We start from the raw sequence: 21,970 nt of genomic DNA on the forward strand, positions 1-21,970 counted from the left end.
TCGGCTGCCGCATATCTCAAAGCCGGGGGCTCAAACCGCGGATAGTCGACCTAATCTGAGGTCAATTTGTTAACTTAACTTAAAAACTCGGCGACCGGCTCTTGTGCCGTAATAGTCTCCAGTGCGTGCGTATAATAATAAATAAATTACACAAAGCGGATCTCGTTAAGTGACAAAAATATACGAATTTCGGTTAATAAATTATTGAGAATAGTAAAATTTTAATGATCAACTGGCTGCCCTGGCTAGTGCAATATAATAAAACAAACGTCATTTATCTTTAATTGGGGCCAAGCTTCGTGTGCGATCCGTCCGCAGTACGCGACTAGTTCGGCTCGAGTGCGACCGGGACGGGCCGTGGCGTTTAATGATCCACCGAAATCCTACATAAGCCCACCGTTGAGTTTTGGGGATTTTTCTGTATACATAGTGCTAATATAAATTATCTGTTTAAATATATTTGTTTTTCGATCTGCCCGTCGTTCCGCTTTGTTTCACTCTATGGTCATTTATTTGCTTTGTTTTTGATTATAATGAATAACGACAACAGAGAACAACAGTGAACGAATCACCAAAACAGGGTCTTAGTAGGACCTGTTTCGTTACCGTTTTAGAAACTTTTAAGGTATAGTTTTAATTTTACATCCAATTTTTGATATAAAAGGATCACTTGAACATAGACAATTTTCCAGCCTTTTAACATTAGAAAAAGAAAGTTTTACTATTTACTTTTACAAATTAATTTGAAATAAATAATATAAATTTTTTTATTCGATCGTGTTTTTTTTTTAACAAATAAAATGTCATAATTTTATGCATAAAGATAATTAAACAGCTTGAAAATTCGAAAACTTATTAAGAAAAAAAATCATAATCAAAATGAAAATTATATAAACAAAACTATAATAAAATAATAGTCAAATTTTTACTAAGACAACCTAAATAACAATAATGAACCAACTGGATACAAGTTTTTTTTGGGCTTCTTGTTTTAAAATTAACATTAATATTTGAATTTAAATTGTACAAAAGTTATTGATTCATACATTTCTTTCATTCAGTATAAGTTAATAAAAAATTAAGGCATTATAACTAGTTTAAAAAGTAAAATATAATGTTTTTGTAAACAACTTTTTTACAATAGACTATGACAGAATTATTTTTTTTGCTTTTATAGGTCAATATTCTTAAATTAACTTTGTCGATTCAAAAAATTATAAGCCATAGTCAATATTCATCGTGTCCAATACGTTGAAAAAATGACCAAAATAGACTTAATACTTGTCTTTTTTTAATTGTATAATAATAATACAGATTATTTTTTTTAATTAATTAATGAAAACAGGAATCTTTTTTTTTAATCAAAACAATTGTTGTTAACATACATTTAAATATATATATATATATATTTTAAAATTCAATTAAATCTACATACATTTTTTTATAAATTTCAGTAAAATTTACTATTTTACGGTAATTACAGGGTCAAAATCAAAATAGTTGTCAAATAATTTTTTTTGGAATGAATAAATTGTTTGAAATTTAAACATTTATTATCAAAATATCGTAATTTCTGTAATTTTTAATTTCCGAATTATTATTAGTATATTTTGATAGTATATAGATAAATAGAAAATTGTATTTTTATAAAATTAGACAAGCATGAGTACTTTTCAATAAATTTTCAATTTTTAAACTGACAACTTTAATTTTTACATCTTGCCGAAAAATTGATGTAGTAAAATTATTTAAATGCTTAATGCCAAAATATAATAATTTCACTAATTAATAAAAGGCGTGCCTTATCATGTGATAAGTCATAAACGTATTCGGTCCATTCCACTTTATGGTTTTTGATTTCTACAAAAATAGAATAATTATTATTGTCATAAGCTATTCATTATTTTCAATAATAATTTAATTGGTCTTGATTTAAAAAATATTATTTTTTTATTTAAATCCAACAATGTAAAATGAAATGAAAATAATATTACATATTTTATAAAAAAAAATACTCTTTATTAAAATATTTATTTATATTATCATCAACGTATAATACAAAAATAATTAAATGTAGAGTCTTAGATTATAAAATATTTAACTCACAATATTTGTTATAGTGATCTTAAATAGTTAACTCATTCTCTTACGAAAGACACTTCAAAGTATTTTTTTGCGTTTGATTTTTGATTAATTTTGAACAGCAATAAAATATATATATATACCCTTGAGTTATTAAGAACATTTTAAAGAGAATAAGTTACATTAACTTATTGAAAATAATCTATAAATGTTAATTATATGTATTTTTATAAACGCCTAATTTCATTAAATAATTGTTAGAACTCTTCAGATTATTCAATTGTGTAACTGCGGTCATGTATTTATTGATATGTACACACTTCATAGATAAAATGGTATTTGCTAACAACGTAAATTGAAATAGATTTCCTATGTTATCATTATCATTTGATTATACTATGACAGCACAAGGTAATGTAATTTTATGTGAGACATGCAGATTTTTTCAAATGAAATATTCTACTCTTTAAAAGTTTTTGAACAATATTGCACTGAGCTACTGAACCCTTGTTAATTATTGATGACATGTAACACGGCCGCCGGGGATTGACGGCCGGTTATAGAAAGTGTACCGGAAATCATGTGAAAAAAAGAGGCACGGTACGGGATTAGAACCCGCGACCCAAGGCGTCGTATAGACAAACCTTACCACTAGGCCACCGTGCACTTATGATTCAGATCCCGATACACTTTCATTTAGGTTGATAACGTGATGTGCGGCTGAGGGAAACACGGTACCGTGTCAANAATAAAATATATATATATATATATACCCTTGAGTTATTAAGAATATTTTAAAGAGAATAAGTTACATTAACTTATTGAAAATAATCTATAAATGTTAATTATATGTATTTTTATAAATGCCTAATTTCGTTAAATAATTGTTAAAACTCTTCAGATTATTTAATTGTGTAACTGCGGTCATGTATTTATTGATATGTACATACTTCATAGATAAAATGGTATTTGCTAACAACGTAAATTGAAATAGGTTTCCTATGTTATCATTATTATTTGATTATACTATGACAGCACAAAGTAATGTAATTTTATGTGAGACTTGCAGATTTTTTCAAATGAAATATTCTACTCTTTAAAAGTTTTTGAACAATATTGCACTTAGCTACTTAACTCTTGTTAATTATTGATGACATGTAACAAATCTTCCGAAGTTAATCATGAAATTCGAACATTTTGATAAAAGTGTAGATTATGATATAATTGATGATAACAGTTTTCAAAACTCCGAGNATGTAACAAATCTGTCGAAGTTAATCATGAAATTCGAACATTTTGATAAAAGTGTAGATTATGATATAATTGATGATAACAGTTTTCAAAACTCCGAGAGAATATTGCCTAGTCGTAATTCGCATTATTTATTTATGCTTAAATTACTAATGTACAACAAGACAATTATATTACAATAAATACTCTCAGTTTCATAAAAATATGATAACGTTACTTTCTCGAATAATTAATTGATTTGATTTTATCTTTAGATTCTCATTCAAACTATAATTGGGTTTTGAACACCGAGTGATGATCGTGTAGATCTAAGACGGCGGCAATAATGATGGAGAGATTAGAAAACCTGACTGACCCAAGCCTGTGCTTGCAGGATTTGGTGTCGTCCACAGGTACTGATCACCATAATGTCGGTCTGCAACATGCATCTCCGGCGTCTTTTCACCATCCAGTCCACGACGGAAGTGCTGGCTTACACCAAGGTATGCTGAGCCATCACCATGTTCATCACCACGATGGACACCATCACCACCACCACGCAGCAGTACCATGTCCACCTACGCTGCTACATCACGAACCACTGGAAAAACTAAAAAGAGGTTAGACATTTACTAATTAATATAAAATATAATCAATTACCTTTAATCACAAAGTTAAATATGTTTTATAAAACTAACATGCAAATGGGTACTTTTAACTAAAATACAGTACACGTCCATAATCCTGTTGCTTTCCAAATCTACTAAAATATTTGAAAGTTTTAATAAACACTTTCGACGCGTTTCGAAATAAGAGAATGAGAATATACTTTTCTGATGTTATTTATGAAAAATTTCAATCGTGTTCGAAAAAAATTGCAGTGATAGACAACTATAAAAAAAAAGCTATCATGACTATTACTTATCTCGAGAAATAAATGTCAAATAACCTTTCATCATTATTAAATTTTTCATTTATTAAATATTTTATAGAATTTGAGGAAAGAAATTGACATATTGAAAGTTCTATAAATTTATTAAAATAATTTTACTCAAAACTTCAAATTTCGGAAAAATTCTTCTTTAAATATGAAGAAAATTGATAAAAGTTATTTTTCTACGAGAACATTACATCCCTTTATGACAAGTTTCTACCTTTAAATATAAATAATGAGAAAGCGATTTACATTTTTTATTATAGTTAAAGACAAAAAAGCTAATAATTTAATAGAAGCCAACCCTTAGGAAAAAAATTGTTTTACATTTTTTTTTTAATTTAATTAAATAGAAAAATAAAATTATAGTTAATACATTAATAACTTATTTTTCAATTTTATTTTGTTTAGCCATCATAATTTTTAGTTGAAAAATTGAAAAACTGATAAAATAAAATTGTCAAAAAAAATGTAGTTATTTAATATATTTATATGATTAGAACAATTTATGTGATATTATAATCTAGAGGTTTAATAGACATTCTCTAGACTTTCTTAATAAAATTAATTTGCTTCCTATCTCTCAAGTAAATTTTAATAGATGTAAATAAATATATTTAATTATTGATCGATTTAAGTTACTGTGTTAAAATATTGAAGGAAATAGTTTCATGTAAAATAAATCTATCCATCACTTTTTTTTTAGCAATAGCTTGAGATTTTTTAAATCGCATATACATTATTCGCTTTTTCTTTCTATAATTCAACTCTAAAAAATCAAATAAATTATTTATAATAATTTATACTATGTAAAAACAGAGAGCTAACACAGTCATAAAAATATGATCAAAGTGAGTTGGAATTCTTATGGAATATTTTTTTTGATAAAATTCGGATTAAGAACTGAATGGGCTCCGAGGTAGTACTTCAAAAAGGTCTTCCTAATGAAAAATATCGCTACCATAAAAAAAGTGACGAACAAAATAAAAAAAACTAGAAAAGCTCCGTCACTGGGTCATGACTAGGTTAGTAAAATTCGAGATGGGTTCCGGGGCGTTCGCCCTCCTTTTCCACCCCTTAAATACGGGCATGATAAAAATACTATAAACGTTAATAATTATGATACTATAGTATTATAATCATGTTGTTTATTTAGTAACTAAATACATGTTAATTATTTACTTCACACCGTGGAAATATATTCGTTGTTTACTATTCAATATAATTGTAACAACCATTCAGATTGCAAGAATAGTATAACTTATGAATTTACACAATTATTTATTTAAAAACTTGGTAAACGGTAATAAATTGATCTTAAGCTAAATGTGCTAAATTAGTATAATTTAGTATGGTGTTTTTGTAGATCTCGAAAAACACACATTTTATTGTTTACCAAATATTTATGACCGACAATTACGTGTCGATATATTTGTAAAAACTCGGCGGACACAATAGTCTTCGTATAACACTGTTAGTGAGCTATGTGACGGTGATGGAGTTTAATGGTTAATAATTTAGTTCGTTATTGTTACTCGGGGCAAGTCCATTAGCATAATCATTGTTTGTGAAACGGCGAAAACGCGTGGGGGGGTGTCGGGTTGGGGTCGGAGGGCGGCAACAACAAGTGCGAATTCCCATGTAATATAATACGAGCTCGTCAGCATTCATGATCGGCGCCCCGTGAAATCAGCGCGAGAGACCCTAAAAATAAAACGCTGAGGGTGCGGACGGTAAAAATTATGTGCGCGCGTACAATACTGTTATTATGCATTCTGTTATTTTGCGCCTTTTACTACATTATTTTATGTTATTTTTGCAAGCAACGTGCGGACACTTCGATGAAATTATGTGCTTCCGTCGCAACATTAACCTGTGCGACCCCAACGCTCACAGTTGTCGTTGACAATGTGTTTGCTTTTGATAACTACAAATTTTGTAACGTTGTTTACAATTTACTGTTGAATTTGTTTTTTACTTTGCCGTCTAAAGGGTCTACAGAGTAAACGCGTTAAAGCTTAAGCAACATCATAAGTATTTTTTGTACTCACTAATTGGTCGTTTTGCCGGTAATTAAAATTTGTTTGACGATCGACGGGACGCCGGTTTTCTAGATTGTGGTCGTTACACAGTTTAGAAGAGACTAAACAGTTTTGTTTCTCTATACCTGCCTGTTTTATACATTGAGTCGGTTTACACTAAAATTTCCTGTTTTTCCATTCAAACACACCCATTTCCGGTGTTATAATGTTTGTTTTTATTCCGATTATGTTTTCATAGTTTTTTTTTTCAAAACTGTATACCGTTAAAGCATAAAATTGTTGGTGTTACTTTCAAAAGGGTTTATTTAAAAGTGTATATTAAATAATGTTGAATTGAAGATGATTGCTGATGTCCTAAGATAACATGCCTCGTCGAATTGCATGATCGCGAGGGCATAAAATAAAAGAGGGATGGTTTCCTATTAATTTTTATTTACTTATCAGCTATATATTAATATTTCATCTTTCTTTAAACACGTGCGAATTTTTTTTGAAAATGGGATGTAAAACTTAATTTGCCTTATATACCCGACAGAGTGTATTCAAATTTTATTATAACATACAAAAATAACTAATTAATGTTTCCAGTGGACTTAATTTATTTCTCAATTTTATTGCCCAACAATGAAATTATATTAACTTAATAAATTAGTCCAGATCACATAAATATTACAGCAAATTACATTATTTATCTATAAAAGCATTTACTAATTGTTAACGTTATTATTTTGACTTTATGAACCACCGTAAAATTCGCGATAATTCGGGTACGCTGTTAAGTGCTTTTACTAATGTTTATTTTATTCATCGAACGACAAACGTACAAAAAAGAAACGTGGAAAGTATATGAGAGTCGATATATATATATCCTTTACACGTGTTAACTAAACCTTGTGGCTTAGCGGATGTACCGAGTAAAAAAATACAATTACATAACTCATACAGTCTCTCCCTCGTGATGACTTTGTTTTGTCTGACGTTTCGGATGAAATATTCTTCAAGTTATAAAATAATACAAAAAAAAAAAAATAGATACAACGCACTTGGAGTGTTTTATTTTGTGGTTTTACTATCTATAGCTATATAAACATAAATTAATAACCTACTCGAAGGGGGTTAAGGTCACCGTTTGCAAAATAATTTCTTTTTTCCCGTCGAAATCCCTCGGAAAGCATTATATTTACGAGGAGAGGAGGCGAAGTTGGAATTCCCCGCCACTACTCCCATGTCGTGCACTAAACGAACAGTCACATATTATACACTGTCCTGGCGGGCTGGCACAGAGTATCCCCAGGGGTTTGTGGGACGCTTATGTTTGGTACGACGTGCACAGTAATTTTGAAAAACAAATTACCCCTTTTCCCGAATAATAGCTGTGCGGTCAACCTTATAATTATTCCCTTAAGATACAACCCTTTTGAGCGAGGAGCATCCAATAATTTATGTAAGCAGCAAGTGTCTACTTGTATATTTGCATTTCCACCCTTTAAATACATGTGCGGACCCGCAGTGTATACAAAATCGCATATGGACCGAATTCAGGCGGTGATAGTGTCCGTGTGCAGTCAACGCGAGGTCTGCCCGTGTTAAAACCGCCTATTGTTACCGATTTCGCGGTACACTCGTGCCGTTTTTTATTCAACATTACACATATGAGGCGTGAAATAGGTTTTCGAGACACAGTACATGTCGTAATTGTTATAATTTTTTTTTTTTGTTCCACGGGACAAAGGTTTGTAGCGAATGGGTTCATCATTCCTATTATTAAATTTATTGACTTGTTTTATATACTCGAGTTGTGTAAAATATGAGTCAGATAACAAAAATAATTTATTCCGACGTCGAGTCTAGTGAACATATTGATCTAGAGCGAACGATATCTTTTGAAGGAACTGGAAAAAGATAAACACGGCGAGACTCGAGTAGTTGATTGTGTGCAATAAATCAAACAAATGGCAAATAATTTATTCTAACGTAGCACTACAGAGTGGTACTGCAGCTATATAAACTTACACGTTACAAGAAAACGAATACTGAAAAATAATATGACTATAACTACTTAAAAAAACAATTGGTCGTGTAATGAAAAAGTTTTGTTTCGATATTTTTATGGGAAAAATTGAAGCAATAATATTTCAATAACGACAAAAATATAAATTATTTGGATAGCCGACAAAGAATAAAATCAATGCGCACAGTGCTGCGATACAACACTCATATTTTTAAATACTCGAAAGTTGTGCTTTGAAAACCAAAATAATTACTTTTATTAAAAATTGTATCGCGATGACACTCGCACGTTTATATGCATTGAGTTATAAATATTCATACAGAAAAAATGTTAGTTATATCAACTAACATTATTTTATCGTAGTCATAAATTCGTGTGTAACCATTGCCAAATGACGACATTAGAAGATAATTTATCGAATTCGTATTAATGGCGACTACTAGCCAGCCATTTGACCTACTCAATAATAAACGTATTATTCATTATGTGAAACAGGTACCGACTTAAAAATCGGTGCGTTCCAAAAAAACCAAAATCGAATCGTATTACCGAGTCACTATCGTATGACACGGCGTGAGAACTGTCGTCGAAATGACACTAATTAATCACCGGGCAAAGCAGTTGTATTAAATCGATATGATTTGACGACGGTGGCCACAAGTCGGATGACCGCGGCCCGGGAGGTGCAGCTGGTCGGTGCATATTCCGCCGCGGATCATTTGAGCCCACCGGAAACCGATCTACCGTCATCCCTCTTATTTACATTTAAACGAGATCGTCCCCTATTTCCTGTACGGTCACCGCATACGCATCACGCCACAGCCTTATTAGTGTGCGGACACGCGCCACGCATACACAATCGACACACGTCCCGTTGTGTGTAATGTCACTTCTTAATAATGTAATTACATAGAACCCGCGTCGAATTTTCGGTGCGGTCACTCGTGTAAATATGTCCAATACGATTTTCCAAATAATCGGTTTTCACGGTAACCGAAAACTACTACTGTGGTCCGATTTCGTACAAAATCCATAACTCATCGATTTGTCCCGAAAGTTTATGGGTTTGTTCGTTTCTGTTTGACTGGCCTTAGTTCGATTTTTTTTGTGTAATGACCTGTCGGGTTCCGAGAAAATCCCTCCAAAAAGCTTATACGGATGTTTAAACACGACTATTTGATTTCTAAATGGAATTTTTTCTGCGGATAACACAGACAAATATTAGTTTTACTATTCATGACGTAGGGATCAATTAATAGATTGTTTGAGATTAAACATATATTTAAAATATTAATTCAAAACTATAAAATACCTTACTCGACAACCATAGGAATTACTGAAAAATCGCGTAGAGTATGTGTTTTTGCGCCCATCATAATGGTAACATTGTTCCCGAACACACGATCTTTTTACTAATTTTCGTAGCTTTTCAGTTAAATATTAGTATCGACAAGTATTTTTTTTTTGTTTTTTAATTAATATTTTAAATACACGTGTTAGTTTTAAATCATATTAGCCACGAGTAATCAATTTTTATTATACATTAGTTTTTAAAATAAATGTTCAACCATTGAACGTATTTATAAACGCAGATAGCAATTGTTAAAAAAAAAACAAAAGAAAAAATTACTGCCAGTAAAAGACGAATTACGTCTTAGTCAACTGATACGTGCAATCGATTGTAATTTACTTTTTGTAATGTCATATGATCGTATTGCTTATGAAACTTAACAAAACAACCGTTTTACTAGCTGTTTGATTTACGAGACGTAATGACTGTGTAAAACATGGACAAATTACTAACGTGTATCGACCACGTGTGTTCGCTTTACACGAATGGCGACGACGTTAGCGTTACTACCGTTCACTTCTGAGATTTGGTCACGTTTTTACCCTGCCCGTCCCGACCGCTGCATACGAATATATATTGAGCTCTCTCGGTAGACAGCTTCCTGTAAGCGGACCTCGAGACCCGTCACACTCGATCTTCGTCGGTGGCAACGGTTGGGTATTCCCGAAACCAACGTTTACCTTTATAATAGATGTACAACATATTATAGGCGCGCGCGGGTTCGTGTAGTATAGACTTGTCATCGGTATTTTATCGTTTCGGGGGTAGTTTGAAGAAAACGAGACGGAACACCGTTAATAGCTGCCCGATTTATGTGTTAAAACAGCTGTACACGGTTTGTAACCCGATAAATCACTCTAGGAAGCGACGACTCCGGCGAGAGGACGTTCCCTGTACTGTTTGTCACAAATCATATCATAAACGCATACGTACAGCCGATGTGGCCCGGACGATGAAGATGCGAGAAAGACGTGGCGATGAAGAAACAGAAGGGACGGGACGCGATTTCATGTAATTTACGCGGCTACGAAAATAACTGGGCACACGTTTTGGCAAACCCGCTGATACTCGGGACGTGACTTCTAGTCTAACTTGTTTTGGTTGCCCTACGGGTGTTTATCACAATTCAGTCGTTATGCATTTGGCTCTACGACTACGAAATTGAAATTGCGAATAAATGTTACGCTGGCGTCCTATACACATTGTAACGTCACTTCCATTCATTTGGATACGCGTAACTGTTGATTTCAGTTTGCCGTTGACACTAACCAAATTATAATAGCAAAAAATAATAGCGAGCAATAAAAATTGTGTTTAATTAATGTATTTTTTTGTCTGACGCGTGACGTGTTCTTGTTAATGATATCATAACATGCGTTTTATTGGCGCGAGTAAAAGACCTGTCAAATAACTTACTGTTGTAAATGAATATTTTTCGAGGGCAGTATCTACAACGTCTTGCTGAATGGCGAAGGCACAGGTTTTTTATTGGCAAATTATTATTTCAAAAGTGTTATCCGAATAAATTTAATTCATATATATATATATATGTTATTATGATTCTAGTTTGGGCAGAGACAGGAGACTTTAGAGATAACAATCACCATGGTCTTACTACTGACCATTCGTCGCAGCTGAATTTCGGATCATCCAGGAGTAGAAATCGTGATAGGAAAGGTAAATATTAAGTTTTGTTTCTGTGTGATGTTAATTTTTACATGATTATTGTCGGCTTTGATGTTAATGTTTTGATAACAGCCTAGTAAACGTTTTGTGTAATTGATTTAGTAGGTCGACCGGATGCGATAGGTGCCACCGGCATCAAAACAGAAGGCATCGATCAAGGTGTAGGAGTGGTCACTGATGACGTCAAAGACTCCAATATCAAAAACAACAAGAACAACAAAAGACAGAGAAGGCAAAGGACGCACTTTACTTCGCAACAACTTCAAGAATTAGAAGCTACATTTACTAGGAATCGGTATCCTGATATGAGTACCAGGGAAGAGATAGCCATGTGGACGAATCTTACGGAAGCCAGAGTCCGGGTAAGTACATCATTACTATGTGATCCGATTCTATTGCATAATATATGTCTATCTTATACTCTAGTCTTTTAAACATCAACGCAAATGATTATTTTTATTATCCAACTACTGGTTATTGGATTTGCACAGGGCTCAGTGCGTCAACGTTTTTGAATCCCAAACAATCCCCGGGATTGTCCCTTTAGCATCAGTTTGATGCGAGGTAAGGGCAAGCGGCAAATAAAATGACTAACCGATTGGCAAAAAAAAAAAAACACATGCGCGCATAAAGTCGTCCGCACTGATGGGTTAGGGATTGATGTAGGGATAATCCTTTACGGTTTATTTTAATACTGATGTACACTACATGGTTAATTCTGCCGTATCTGAACATTGTCAGGTTTTCATTCGCTACTTTGAATTCTATAGTTTTAACCTCCACGCCCTCCACAAACATTTTGATTGTGTAAATGTTAATCGAATGTCCCCTCTTTTGGCTCCCTATTTTATCCAATTTTCTTACCCATTTCATTTGAACTGTTCTAGTGCTATAACATTATGTATATCTAATCATTCATTATTAGTGTTACAAATTACTATTTAAATCGACTTGTCGATTATATACATACACACACACACATTTATAATATATATACTTTAACTTGTATTTTTCAATACTTTTTTTTTTTATCGACTATTACAATAAAAACTTAAATAAAATATGATGAATGCAACATTTTTATTGGATAGTGAAAATGATGTTTATAGGTTATACACGATTAATACCATTTAAATTACTCAACGACTCATATGAATCGTCTCAAAAGACATATGTCTAAAACATTTTTTTTAAATGTTTGGACAAATGTCCTATTATAACTGAGCTAGGATAACACGTAGGAAATATACGAGGATTATTAACGTAAAAACTAGAAGTTAAAAAATATCGATGACAAAAAAGGTCGCGCAATGTGATAAGCTCATCTAAACACATTCATATGATTACTTAAGCTCTTTGTTTTTGGCAGCATTGTGAAACGCTCAATGTTTTTCATACCCGTGTGCTACAATAGAAATCTAATAAGCGGGTTGACAGACGGTAACTTCTATCCACCATTTTGTTTTCCCTGGATGTCTATGGTGGTTGATGTACTGTATGCCATGGTCTTCGGATGAGGTTTTAACAGAGAGATTATTGTTTTATACGGCCTACGTAATTTAAAACCACATAACCCTATTCGAGTGTTTTTATATAAAAAGTGTAAATATAACTGTTTACAGCAAGTCGCTTAAGTATGACTTTTCAACGGCGTTTAACGCGTCTGACATATCCTACCAACGGTATTGCTGAAATTAAAATTTTATTTACAGAATACTCATTTTAATCACAATGAATAATAAATCTTATTTACTTGAAAAATATCAATATAATAGGCAAAAAAAAAAAAGGATATAATTAACATCGTTAAATAAAGTTTCTGTTGAGAGTAATTTTACGTTTATCGAGCCGTTGATTAAACAATACTCGAAACAGTTTTAAAATTGTTCGGTGAGATATAAGACCTATTTGTGTGTACTGCCAGAGTTATAAAAATACTAGAAAAATACGTGTAATTCTTTTACTTTGTACATGTGTGTTAAACACAAATATTGAATATTTTTCGACCAAATTTTCGAAAAAAACTAAACCTTCAACAATAAACATTGTAATCATTAGGTCGTTTTTAACGCGTAAGTCAACAAACGGCAACTTTTGTAGTCGTACACAATTTTTTGTTATCAGACAAATAAGAGAGCAGATAGGATGACAAATAGTACAAAGAAACATACAGAAATGCTTTTTCTAGTGTCGTGTTTTACAACATGGTAAATACTACAAACCCGACACATAACTACTCGTCGTCGACATGATATTCTCTTGTATATCTATACAAACACACAAGTAATATAACGTAATGTACGGGCACCAACTATGTTACAGTATGTACTTATCTTGTTTATATTGGTGGCAGCGCTGTAATATATTTTACACTTGATAAGCTGTAAAACGTTTTGTGAATTTCAAAGGAAACTGTGAATGGCATAAAAAAATGTTAAGTAAAGCGTATTTATTTTGTATAATCGATCACTCGTACTATATATTTTGTTTATTTTAATAATTGACGGGTAGAGGATTTTTTTTTTTTATACATCTCTTTTGTGTATCGAGTGTAGAATGTCGAAAAAAAAAAACAAGGAAAGTAAAAAGACAATTTTCCAAGTGGTTTAGTAAAAATAAAAAACTAAGAAAAAAATGAATAATACGAAGGACGCGGGGAGAAGTGCAAGATTTATGAGACGGTAAAAACAGACCACCTTTACTCGACGTGATTTATAACCCAACCGCCATTTTATTCGCGTTTTTTTTTTTTATTTGAAAAGCAAAACCGACGCACGTCGTCCTTTCAAATGGAAATTATAAATAAATAATGCAAACGAACCCGTAAAATGTCACAGGAGAATTCGCAAATATAACCCACTGTAAAACTAATATGCCATTCTATGTCACCGGACTACTGTAGTGCTGCGAAGAGTTTAATTTATACTTTCTATCGTCGTTCACTAAGCACATAGAAAAGCCAATGTTTAAAATGAGATTTACTTCAAATTNATGTAATATATTACATACACAGTAATATAAAAAAAATTACAAAAACATGGTTTGAAAACAACAAAAAACTATCACTAAATTACATGATTTTTAATGGATTTTTACTGATTTTCTAATGCTAAATTTTACATGTTAAACTTTTTTCTCAAACTTCAAATTTTTATGGTTTATTAAGCAGATATATAACTAAAAAACTAAAAAAAAAAATTTTTGAAATTAGGCCCCCCAACAGAGATAATGCACCTAGAATACGTGTCTTTTTATAAAATTTCTAACTTTGTAGGCCTCTAAATCCCAAGAAAATTGTTTTAAATATTTGAAATTTAGTTGAAACATAGATTATATACTATACAATACCACATTTGAAAATCACTACAAAATAATAACTTCTTAATGGTTTAGGTGAGCTCAAAAACGCCAATTTTCTCAAAAAAAGCACCATTTTTAGAAAATCATTTAAGTTTGAAATTTCACATAATTTTTTTTTTTTTTTTTAATAACTTTAAGTTATAATAAGGTCAATTCTTTTTTTTTTTTGTATCTTGACTTTTATTGAAAAAATTACTTGAAAATCTCTAATATAAGTTTTTTATATCGTTTTATAGAATATTCTTTGAAAATTCGAAGTCAAAACCTTAAAATGCTGTGCGCCTCGATTTAAATTTTTCCAAATGATTTTAAATTTTCAGAATATAATTTTTTTATACTAAAGAAAAAAATGGAGGGGTGTCCCGAAAGAAATTTCGAAATTCGAAAAATAAGGACCACCCTAATACACACACACATATACTTTAACTTGTATTTTTCAATACTTTTTTTTTTATCGACTATTACAATAAAAACTTGAATAAAATATGACGAATGCAACATTTTTATTGGATTGTGAAAATCATGTTTACAGATTATACACGATTAATACCATTTAAATTACTCAACGACTTATATGAATCGTCTCAAAGGACATATGTCTAAAACATTTTTTTTAAAGTTTAGACAAATGTCCTATTATAACTGATCTAGGATAACACGTAGGAAATATACGAGGATTTTAACTAGAAGTTAAAAAATATTGATGACAAAAAAGGTCGCGCAAAGTGATAAGCTCATCTAAACACATTCATATGATTACTTAAGCTCTTTGTTTTTGATAGCATTGTGAAACGCTCAATGTTTTTCATACCTGTGTACTACAATAGAAATCTAATAAACGGGATGACAGACGGTAACTTCTATCCACCATTTTGTTTCCCCTAGATGTCTATGGTGGTTGATGTACTGTATGCCATGGTCTTCGGATGAGGTTTTAACAGAGAGATTATTGTTTTATACGGCCTACGTAATTTAAAACCACATAACCCGAGTGTTTTTATATAAAAAGTGTAAATATAACTGTTTACAGCAAGTCGTTTAAGTATGGCTTTTCAACGGCGTTTAACGCATCTGACATATCCCACCAACGATATTGCTGAAATTAAAATTTTATTTACAGAATACTGATTTTATTCACAATGAATAATAAATTTTATTTACTTGAAAAATATCACTGTAATAGGCATAAAAAAAGGATATAATTAACATGGTTAAATAAAGTTTCTGTTGAGAGTAATTTTACGTTTATCGAGCAGTTGATTAAACAATACTCGAAACAGTTTTAAAATTGCTCGGTGAGATATAAGACCTATTTGTGTGTACTGCCAGAGTTATAAAAATACTAGAAAAATACGTGTAATTCTTTTACTTTGTACATGTGTGTTAAACACAAATATTGAATATTTTTCGACCAAATTTTCGAAAAAAACTAAACCTTCAACAATAAACATTGTAATCATTAGGTCGTTTTTAACGCGTAAGTCAACAAACGGCAACTTTTGTAGTCGTACACAATTTTTTGTTATCAGACAAATAAGAGAGCAGATAGGATGACAAATAGTACAAAGAAACATACAGAAATGCTTTTTCTAGTGTCGTGTTTTACAACATGGTAAATACTACAAACCCGACACATAACTACTCGTCGTCGACATGATATTCTCTTGTATATCTATACAAACACACAAGTAATATAACGTAATGTACGGGCACCAACTATGTTACAGTATGTACTTATCTTGTTTATATTGGTGGCAGCGCTGTAATATATTTTACACTTGATAAGCTGTAAAACGTTTTGTGAATTTCAAAGGAAACTGTGAATGGCATAAAAAAATGTTAAGTAAAGCGTATTTATTTTGTATAATCGATCACTCGTACTATATATTTTGTTTATTTTAATAATTGACGGGTAGAGGATTTTTTTTTTTTATACATCTCTTTTGTGTATCGAGTGTAGAATGTCGAAAAAAAAAAACAAGGAAAGTAAAAAGACAATTTTCCAAGTGGTTTAGTAAAAATAAAAAACTAAGAAAAAAATGAATAATACGAAGGACGCGGGGAGAAGTGCAAGATTTATGAGACGGTAAAAACAGACCACCTTTACTCGACGTGATTTATAACCCAACCGCCATTTTATTCGCGTTTTTTTTTTTTATTTGAAAAGCAAAACCGACGCACGTCGTCCTTTCAAATGGAAATTATAAATAAATAATGCAAACGAACCCGTAAAATGTCACAGGAGAATTCGCAAATATAACCCACTGTAAAACTAATATGCCATTCTATGTCACCGGACTACTGTAGTGCTGCGAAGAGTTTAATTTATACTTTCTATCGTCGTTCACTAAGCACATAGAAAAGCCAATGTTTAAAATGAGATTTACTTCAAATTTGTACGCAAAGAGCTCAAAGTTTTAAATAGATTGTGGTCATCATTTCTTAGACCGTAATACGTATGATGTGAGGAAAATTCGTGTCTCTACTAACGCGTTGGTTAAATTTTTTACTGGGCTAATCACTTGTTGGTTTTACTCTCCTCGAATAAACTCCGTCGCCCCCAAAATATAAAATCGAATTACATATTTAATCCCCGAAGGGTTGGCCGTTGTGTTATTGCCATTTCGGGTACAACAAAATGATTTAGGATTAAGATGTCAGTTTTGCAATTAACTTAAATAAATTATCAATTGACATGCAAGCTAAGCCGAAGTTATTACAAAATATATAATACGTAAACAAATTTATCAATAAAAAGCAAATAAATACTTGATGTATTAAACACTTATAACGCGCATTGAAGCATTTATGTAGGACGCGGATAGTAAGATATACTATGGTCAATTAAGATAAATTATAAAATAATTATGTATTAAAAACTTCTATGAACATTATATATATATATTGAATTTCTTAGATATGCAAAGGTTTTAGCTTGCAAATATTGTTGAAACATGTAAACAGGTTTCGATGAAAACAAATGAGTTTTTGAGATTCAACGAAAACTGACCTTTTTAACAGTAAATAGTTTATGGAATTACAGTGAAAAATAAAAAGAGTTTGAGACATAAATCATATCGGCTTACGAGCATTATCCTTAAAGTAGCTGGGAATTAGTATATAAAGCAGTAGGATCATACTTGCTGCGTGTAGTACACAATACCACATTAGTTTAAACTATTTAATATAGACACACTTGGCTGTGATTTTAAATACTGTTAAGTTGCATTTGATAATCTTCTATTTGACTCAGCAGACAGTGTAATGTGTGAATCGCAATAAGAGCAACTCGAGTTTGATATGAAATGTAAGTGTAAAATATTTAACGTATTTCGTTTTCAATTAGGTGAGTCTGGTGGTTAGAAATGTTGTCGGTATATTCAAATACTAATATCTATCAGTTTTCGCACTGTTTGAACTGTCTCGCGACGATTTTTCTACACAATAACAATTCGATTTCTCTTGTCCGGAAACGAACGACATTTTCTTGAAACAGTCAACGCTGCAACTTTATAAATGTATGGAAGTGCTTGGAGCTGTGTGTACTTGCACTGGACAGAAACCGCGCAGTGATGAAGCAAACATAACGGGAAGTGAGGCATATTGGGAGACGACCAGGCATGTAATATAATCAAAGCGCACAAACGGGATTACAGGCCAAATATAGTGTTACAAAGGGGGCCCGCAGCGGATTAGGATACATGTTTGTATTGTATGGGCAACGAGCGTCGCAAGTCGCGTGGCACGGGGAGGGTTTGTGTGCAAGTCGGTTTTGACGAATGACTTGGTTTATGGCCGTGGACAAGTTCAATTAAGTCTGGCCCACCATTGCCGCCGGTCGTCTTTTGACCCCTGTTCCTCATATCGCATAGAATTCTGCATCTTACACTTATTCCCACTACGTCCCAGCGGGGAGCTCAGTTTTATTGGTATTCACCCGAGCGCCGACGCTATTCCTTCATATTGCCTCGTTCGACGTCCGCACGGTCGGGATCATCCGCTTAAGTCCTCCTCCCTACACCTAGAAACACAATAAAACAACCTATTGCACGTCTTCCCCTCGTTATGCCAATCTTCATTCTCCACCTGCTTCAAGTCGGGTTACGGTTGTTTCATTGCAGCGCGGCCGCAGATATTCACATTTGCACAATTATTATTATTATTGTTATGGTTATATCAGTTCTACGATACCTACTCATGCCCAGTAATCCACCACGTCGTTCTTCAACAACAATTGTTAACCAAATACAAGACGAATCTCGACCTATCGAAATGCAATTACATTCCCCCAATAACGACTGTATGGGAAATCATGAGTAGAATTCCATTATAAGTCGGTGTGCAAACAAAAGGGAGGGACGTTCTCAAGCTGGCCACAACACAGAGACAGTTAAACGCATAACTTTATGGTGATAAAAAACCTCATAATTAGACGACCTGTTTTTTCCCAGTGCAATTCAAACCATAATTATAACTTGCATCCAAAGAAAGCAAACGAAATTTATTCGTCGTTCAATTTTGTTGTGCACAGTTATCGAGTAAATTTTGCAGGCAATTAGTTTCGACAAACAATTTAGGGGAATTACAAAGTGATTAATTGAAAATCTACCGAACGGCATATGTCATTCAATTAAATTTCGGTTGAAGTAATCGCAAATACAACAAAGTTTCAAACGTTTCATTAAATGTTCACATTTCGATAATTTAATATTATGCTGCAGGCTAGTTGACCTTGTCTTGACAAACACTATTGGCTTGAATTGCATTGCAAAACTGGAAAACAGTATTTCTCATACATAACTTAATCCCGAGTACAAGGAAAATTACCTCCCCCCCCCCAAAAAAAATCCGTATAGTTTTTTGTATTTTTATCATCAAGTGTCCTTTGCGTTGTGTGGTCTGGATTACGGCCAATATGACCGCAAAGGCATAGCCGTTTTGTTGATCGATCTGAACGCGGCCACTCGTTTATTTGTGTGTACTGTTACGGCACCACGCGCCCATCGAACGGGGTGTGACTCCTCTCCCTTTCCATAGGTTTTGGCAAAAAAGAATCAATTTATGACCCGACGAGATTTAAAACGGTGTCGGGGTGTTTTTCGATATTTTATTTTTAACCACACGTGCCGCCGTTTAACCCCCTTAGTACATATTATTATACTGTGTTTGTGTATATATATTATTAATGCAGTTATTACTATTGTATTGCCGTCGCGCAATAACAATATATTGTCCGTGTGTACAAAGTTAATACGTTAAATCTGTTTAAATTAACGCATTACACGTGATAAAGTACCGTTTGAGTCTGCGAGAGTACGTATTATAATATTATTTTGCGTTTCAACTGTGAACCCGCTGTTAGGTTCACAGTGGTAGTTTGTTATTAATGGCAACCAATATCTGTTAATCCGCAGAGAATGAAAAATTGGTCGTGAAAAAACTGCACCGTTAACCGGGTAAATGTTTCGCGTCATCGGAGTCGTGTTATTTATTTAATTTTTTGCATGCGCGTGAATTAAAATTAATTTCCGATTTTATTATCATATGCGAAATAATATTATATATTCAATTATTGAATGATGGTCATTTTATCTCGATTTTGATATTATTTCTTTGGCTTGAAGTAGTTGAATAATGTTTCAATTACACCGAGAAACCGATTGGTTCAACGCCCAAAAACAACTATCAAGATTGTTTATGGAAGAAAAATAACGAAACTTTAGCAGAATTATTAAGTGTTTTAAAAGATTTAGGATTAAAATTATTCATTCAATTTTTCTCAACGAACACAATTATATGTATGCTTATCTTAGCTGCGACAAATTAAAGTAAAAACTAACAATTCTAGTATTTTTTATAACCTCTGAAGTAAATAAAAACTCAATCAAATTGTGTTGCACCCTAAGAAATAAATCATGGCGTTTTGTTGGATTTACTTTTTTGTTTTTTGCTAACATATTATGTATTTAGTTTTGTTTTAATAATTTGATTTTACTAAAATAAAAATCTCAAAGAACAAGCACAACATCTGGTTACTATATAATTAAGATTGAATAATATTCTTAGGTTTTTCTCGATTATATTTTGTCAATACAATATTTTATATAATAATATGATTTGAATTTTTTTAACTTTCGATTAATAACCAAACTAAATTTTGTGATGCGTATTTAAAATTTTTTTGACAATAATAAAGTATCAATAATAAATAAATAATAAATTCATTTGTTTAGAAAGCCGGTTGGCGTTTTTATTAATAGTAAATACAATTTAAAAGTTAGGAAATCATGACATTAGTGTCATAATTTTCATAATTCATTAAGTACAATTGAACTTACTGAATTATTATTTTAAACTTTTGGTAACCTTGTAAGATCTACTTGACACAACTTCGATGTTGACCACATTGACGTGACTTGCTTTACTATATATGTGAGCTACTTATGGGCGGAGCTTATGTGCTTAGCGTACCGCGGTCCTTTTGCTTTTGCCTTATCCTGTGTTTCCTCCCCTGAATTTACGGGTTGACCCGGTTGGGTAATGAAGATTAACGAGCTTTCTGATTGATGCTGACAACACAGGGTACCCTCCTAGCTCATTATTTACCGGCGGCGGTGTCTGCGGTTCTCCTCTCACCACAGTGGCAATGGTGATAGTGGTGGCATTCACGTTATGGCCAGCCCATCAGCCCCTAAGATTAATGATACGGCACAAGAATTGTCCCCTTCCATTTATAACGTATAATAATACAACGTAAAACCTCCGTTTTGCTGCCGCAAGGAGTAGTCGAGTAAAATATTTTTCCACATTTTATTGTCGAGATACTTCAGATAATATTAAGTAATTTTGAGTCTTTATACGCGGATAAAATTTATTGTCTAGCAAAGCAAAAATCATTTGTTTTTTTATTAAAACAATCAAGTTATCCCATTATTTTTTGGTTTGTTTTTTTTTTGTATTCATATTATCTTAAGAATCCAAGTACAGTGAACGATTTTTTATCATATTGTTTATAAATCAACTTTTCAATTATATAATTTAACAAATTTTTTTTTGTATATTACTTAGGTATGGTTCAAAAATCGAAGAGCTAAATGGAGAAAACNCTTAACAAATTTTTTTTGTATATTACTTAGGTATGGTTCAAAAATCGAAGAGCTAAATGGAGAAAACGAGAAAGAAATGCAATGAATGCTGCAGCAGCTGCAGCTGTTGATTTTAAAAACGGGTTCGGTACGCAATTCAACGGCCTCATGCAGCCATTTACTGATACG

The 21,970-nt window shown here is 32.3% G+C and overlaps 1 protein-coding gene across 1 annotated transcript; it reads left to right on the forward strand.

The window, feature by feature from the left end:
• Positions 1 to 16: 16 nt before the first annotated feature.
• On the forward strand, positions 17 to 21,967 carry LOC126909035 (pituitary homeobox homolog Ptx1-like; the record flags this gene model as incomplete). The annotated part of the gene is made up of 5 exons (XM_050691392.1): positions 17 to 625; positions 3,588 to 3,932; positions 11,217 to 11,327; positions 11,439 to 11,698; positions 21,833 to 21,967. Coding segments are annotated over exons 2-5 (780 nt in total), but the record flags the coding sequence as incomplete, so codon positions are not given.
• Positions 21,968 to 21,970: the final 3 nt, after the last annotated feature.

This window comes from Daktulosphaira vitifoliae, unplaced genomic scaffold (assembly GCF_025091365.1).
Source record: "Daktulosphaira vitifoliae isolate Bord-2020 unplaced genomic scaffold, ASM2509136v1 Scaffold_82, whole genome shotgun sequence".
Taxonomy (NCBI): Eukaryota; Metazoa; Arthropoda; class Insecta; order Hemiptera; family Phylloxeridae; genus Daktulosphaira; species Daktulosphaira vitifoliae.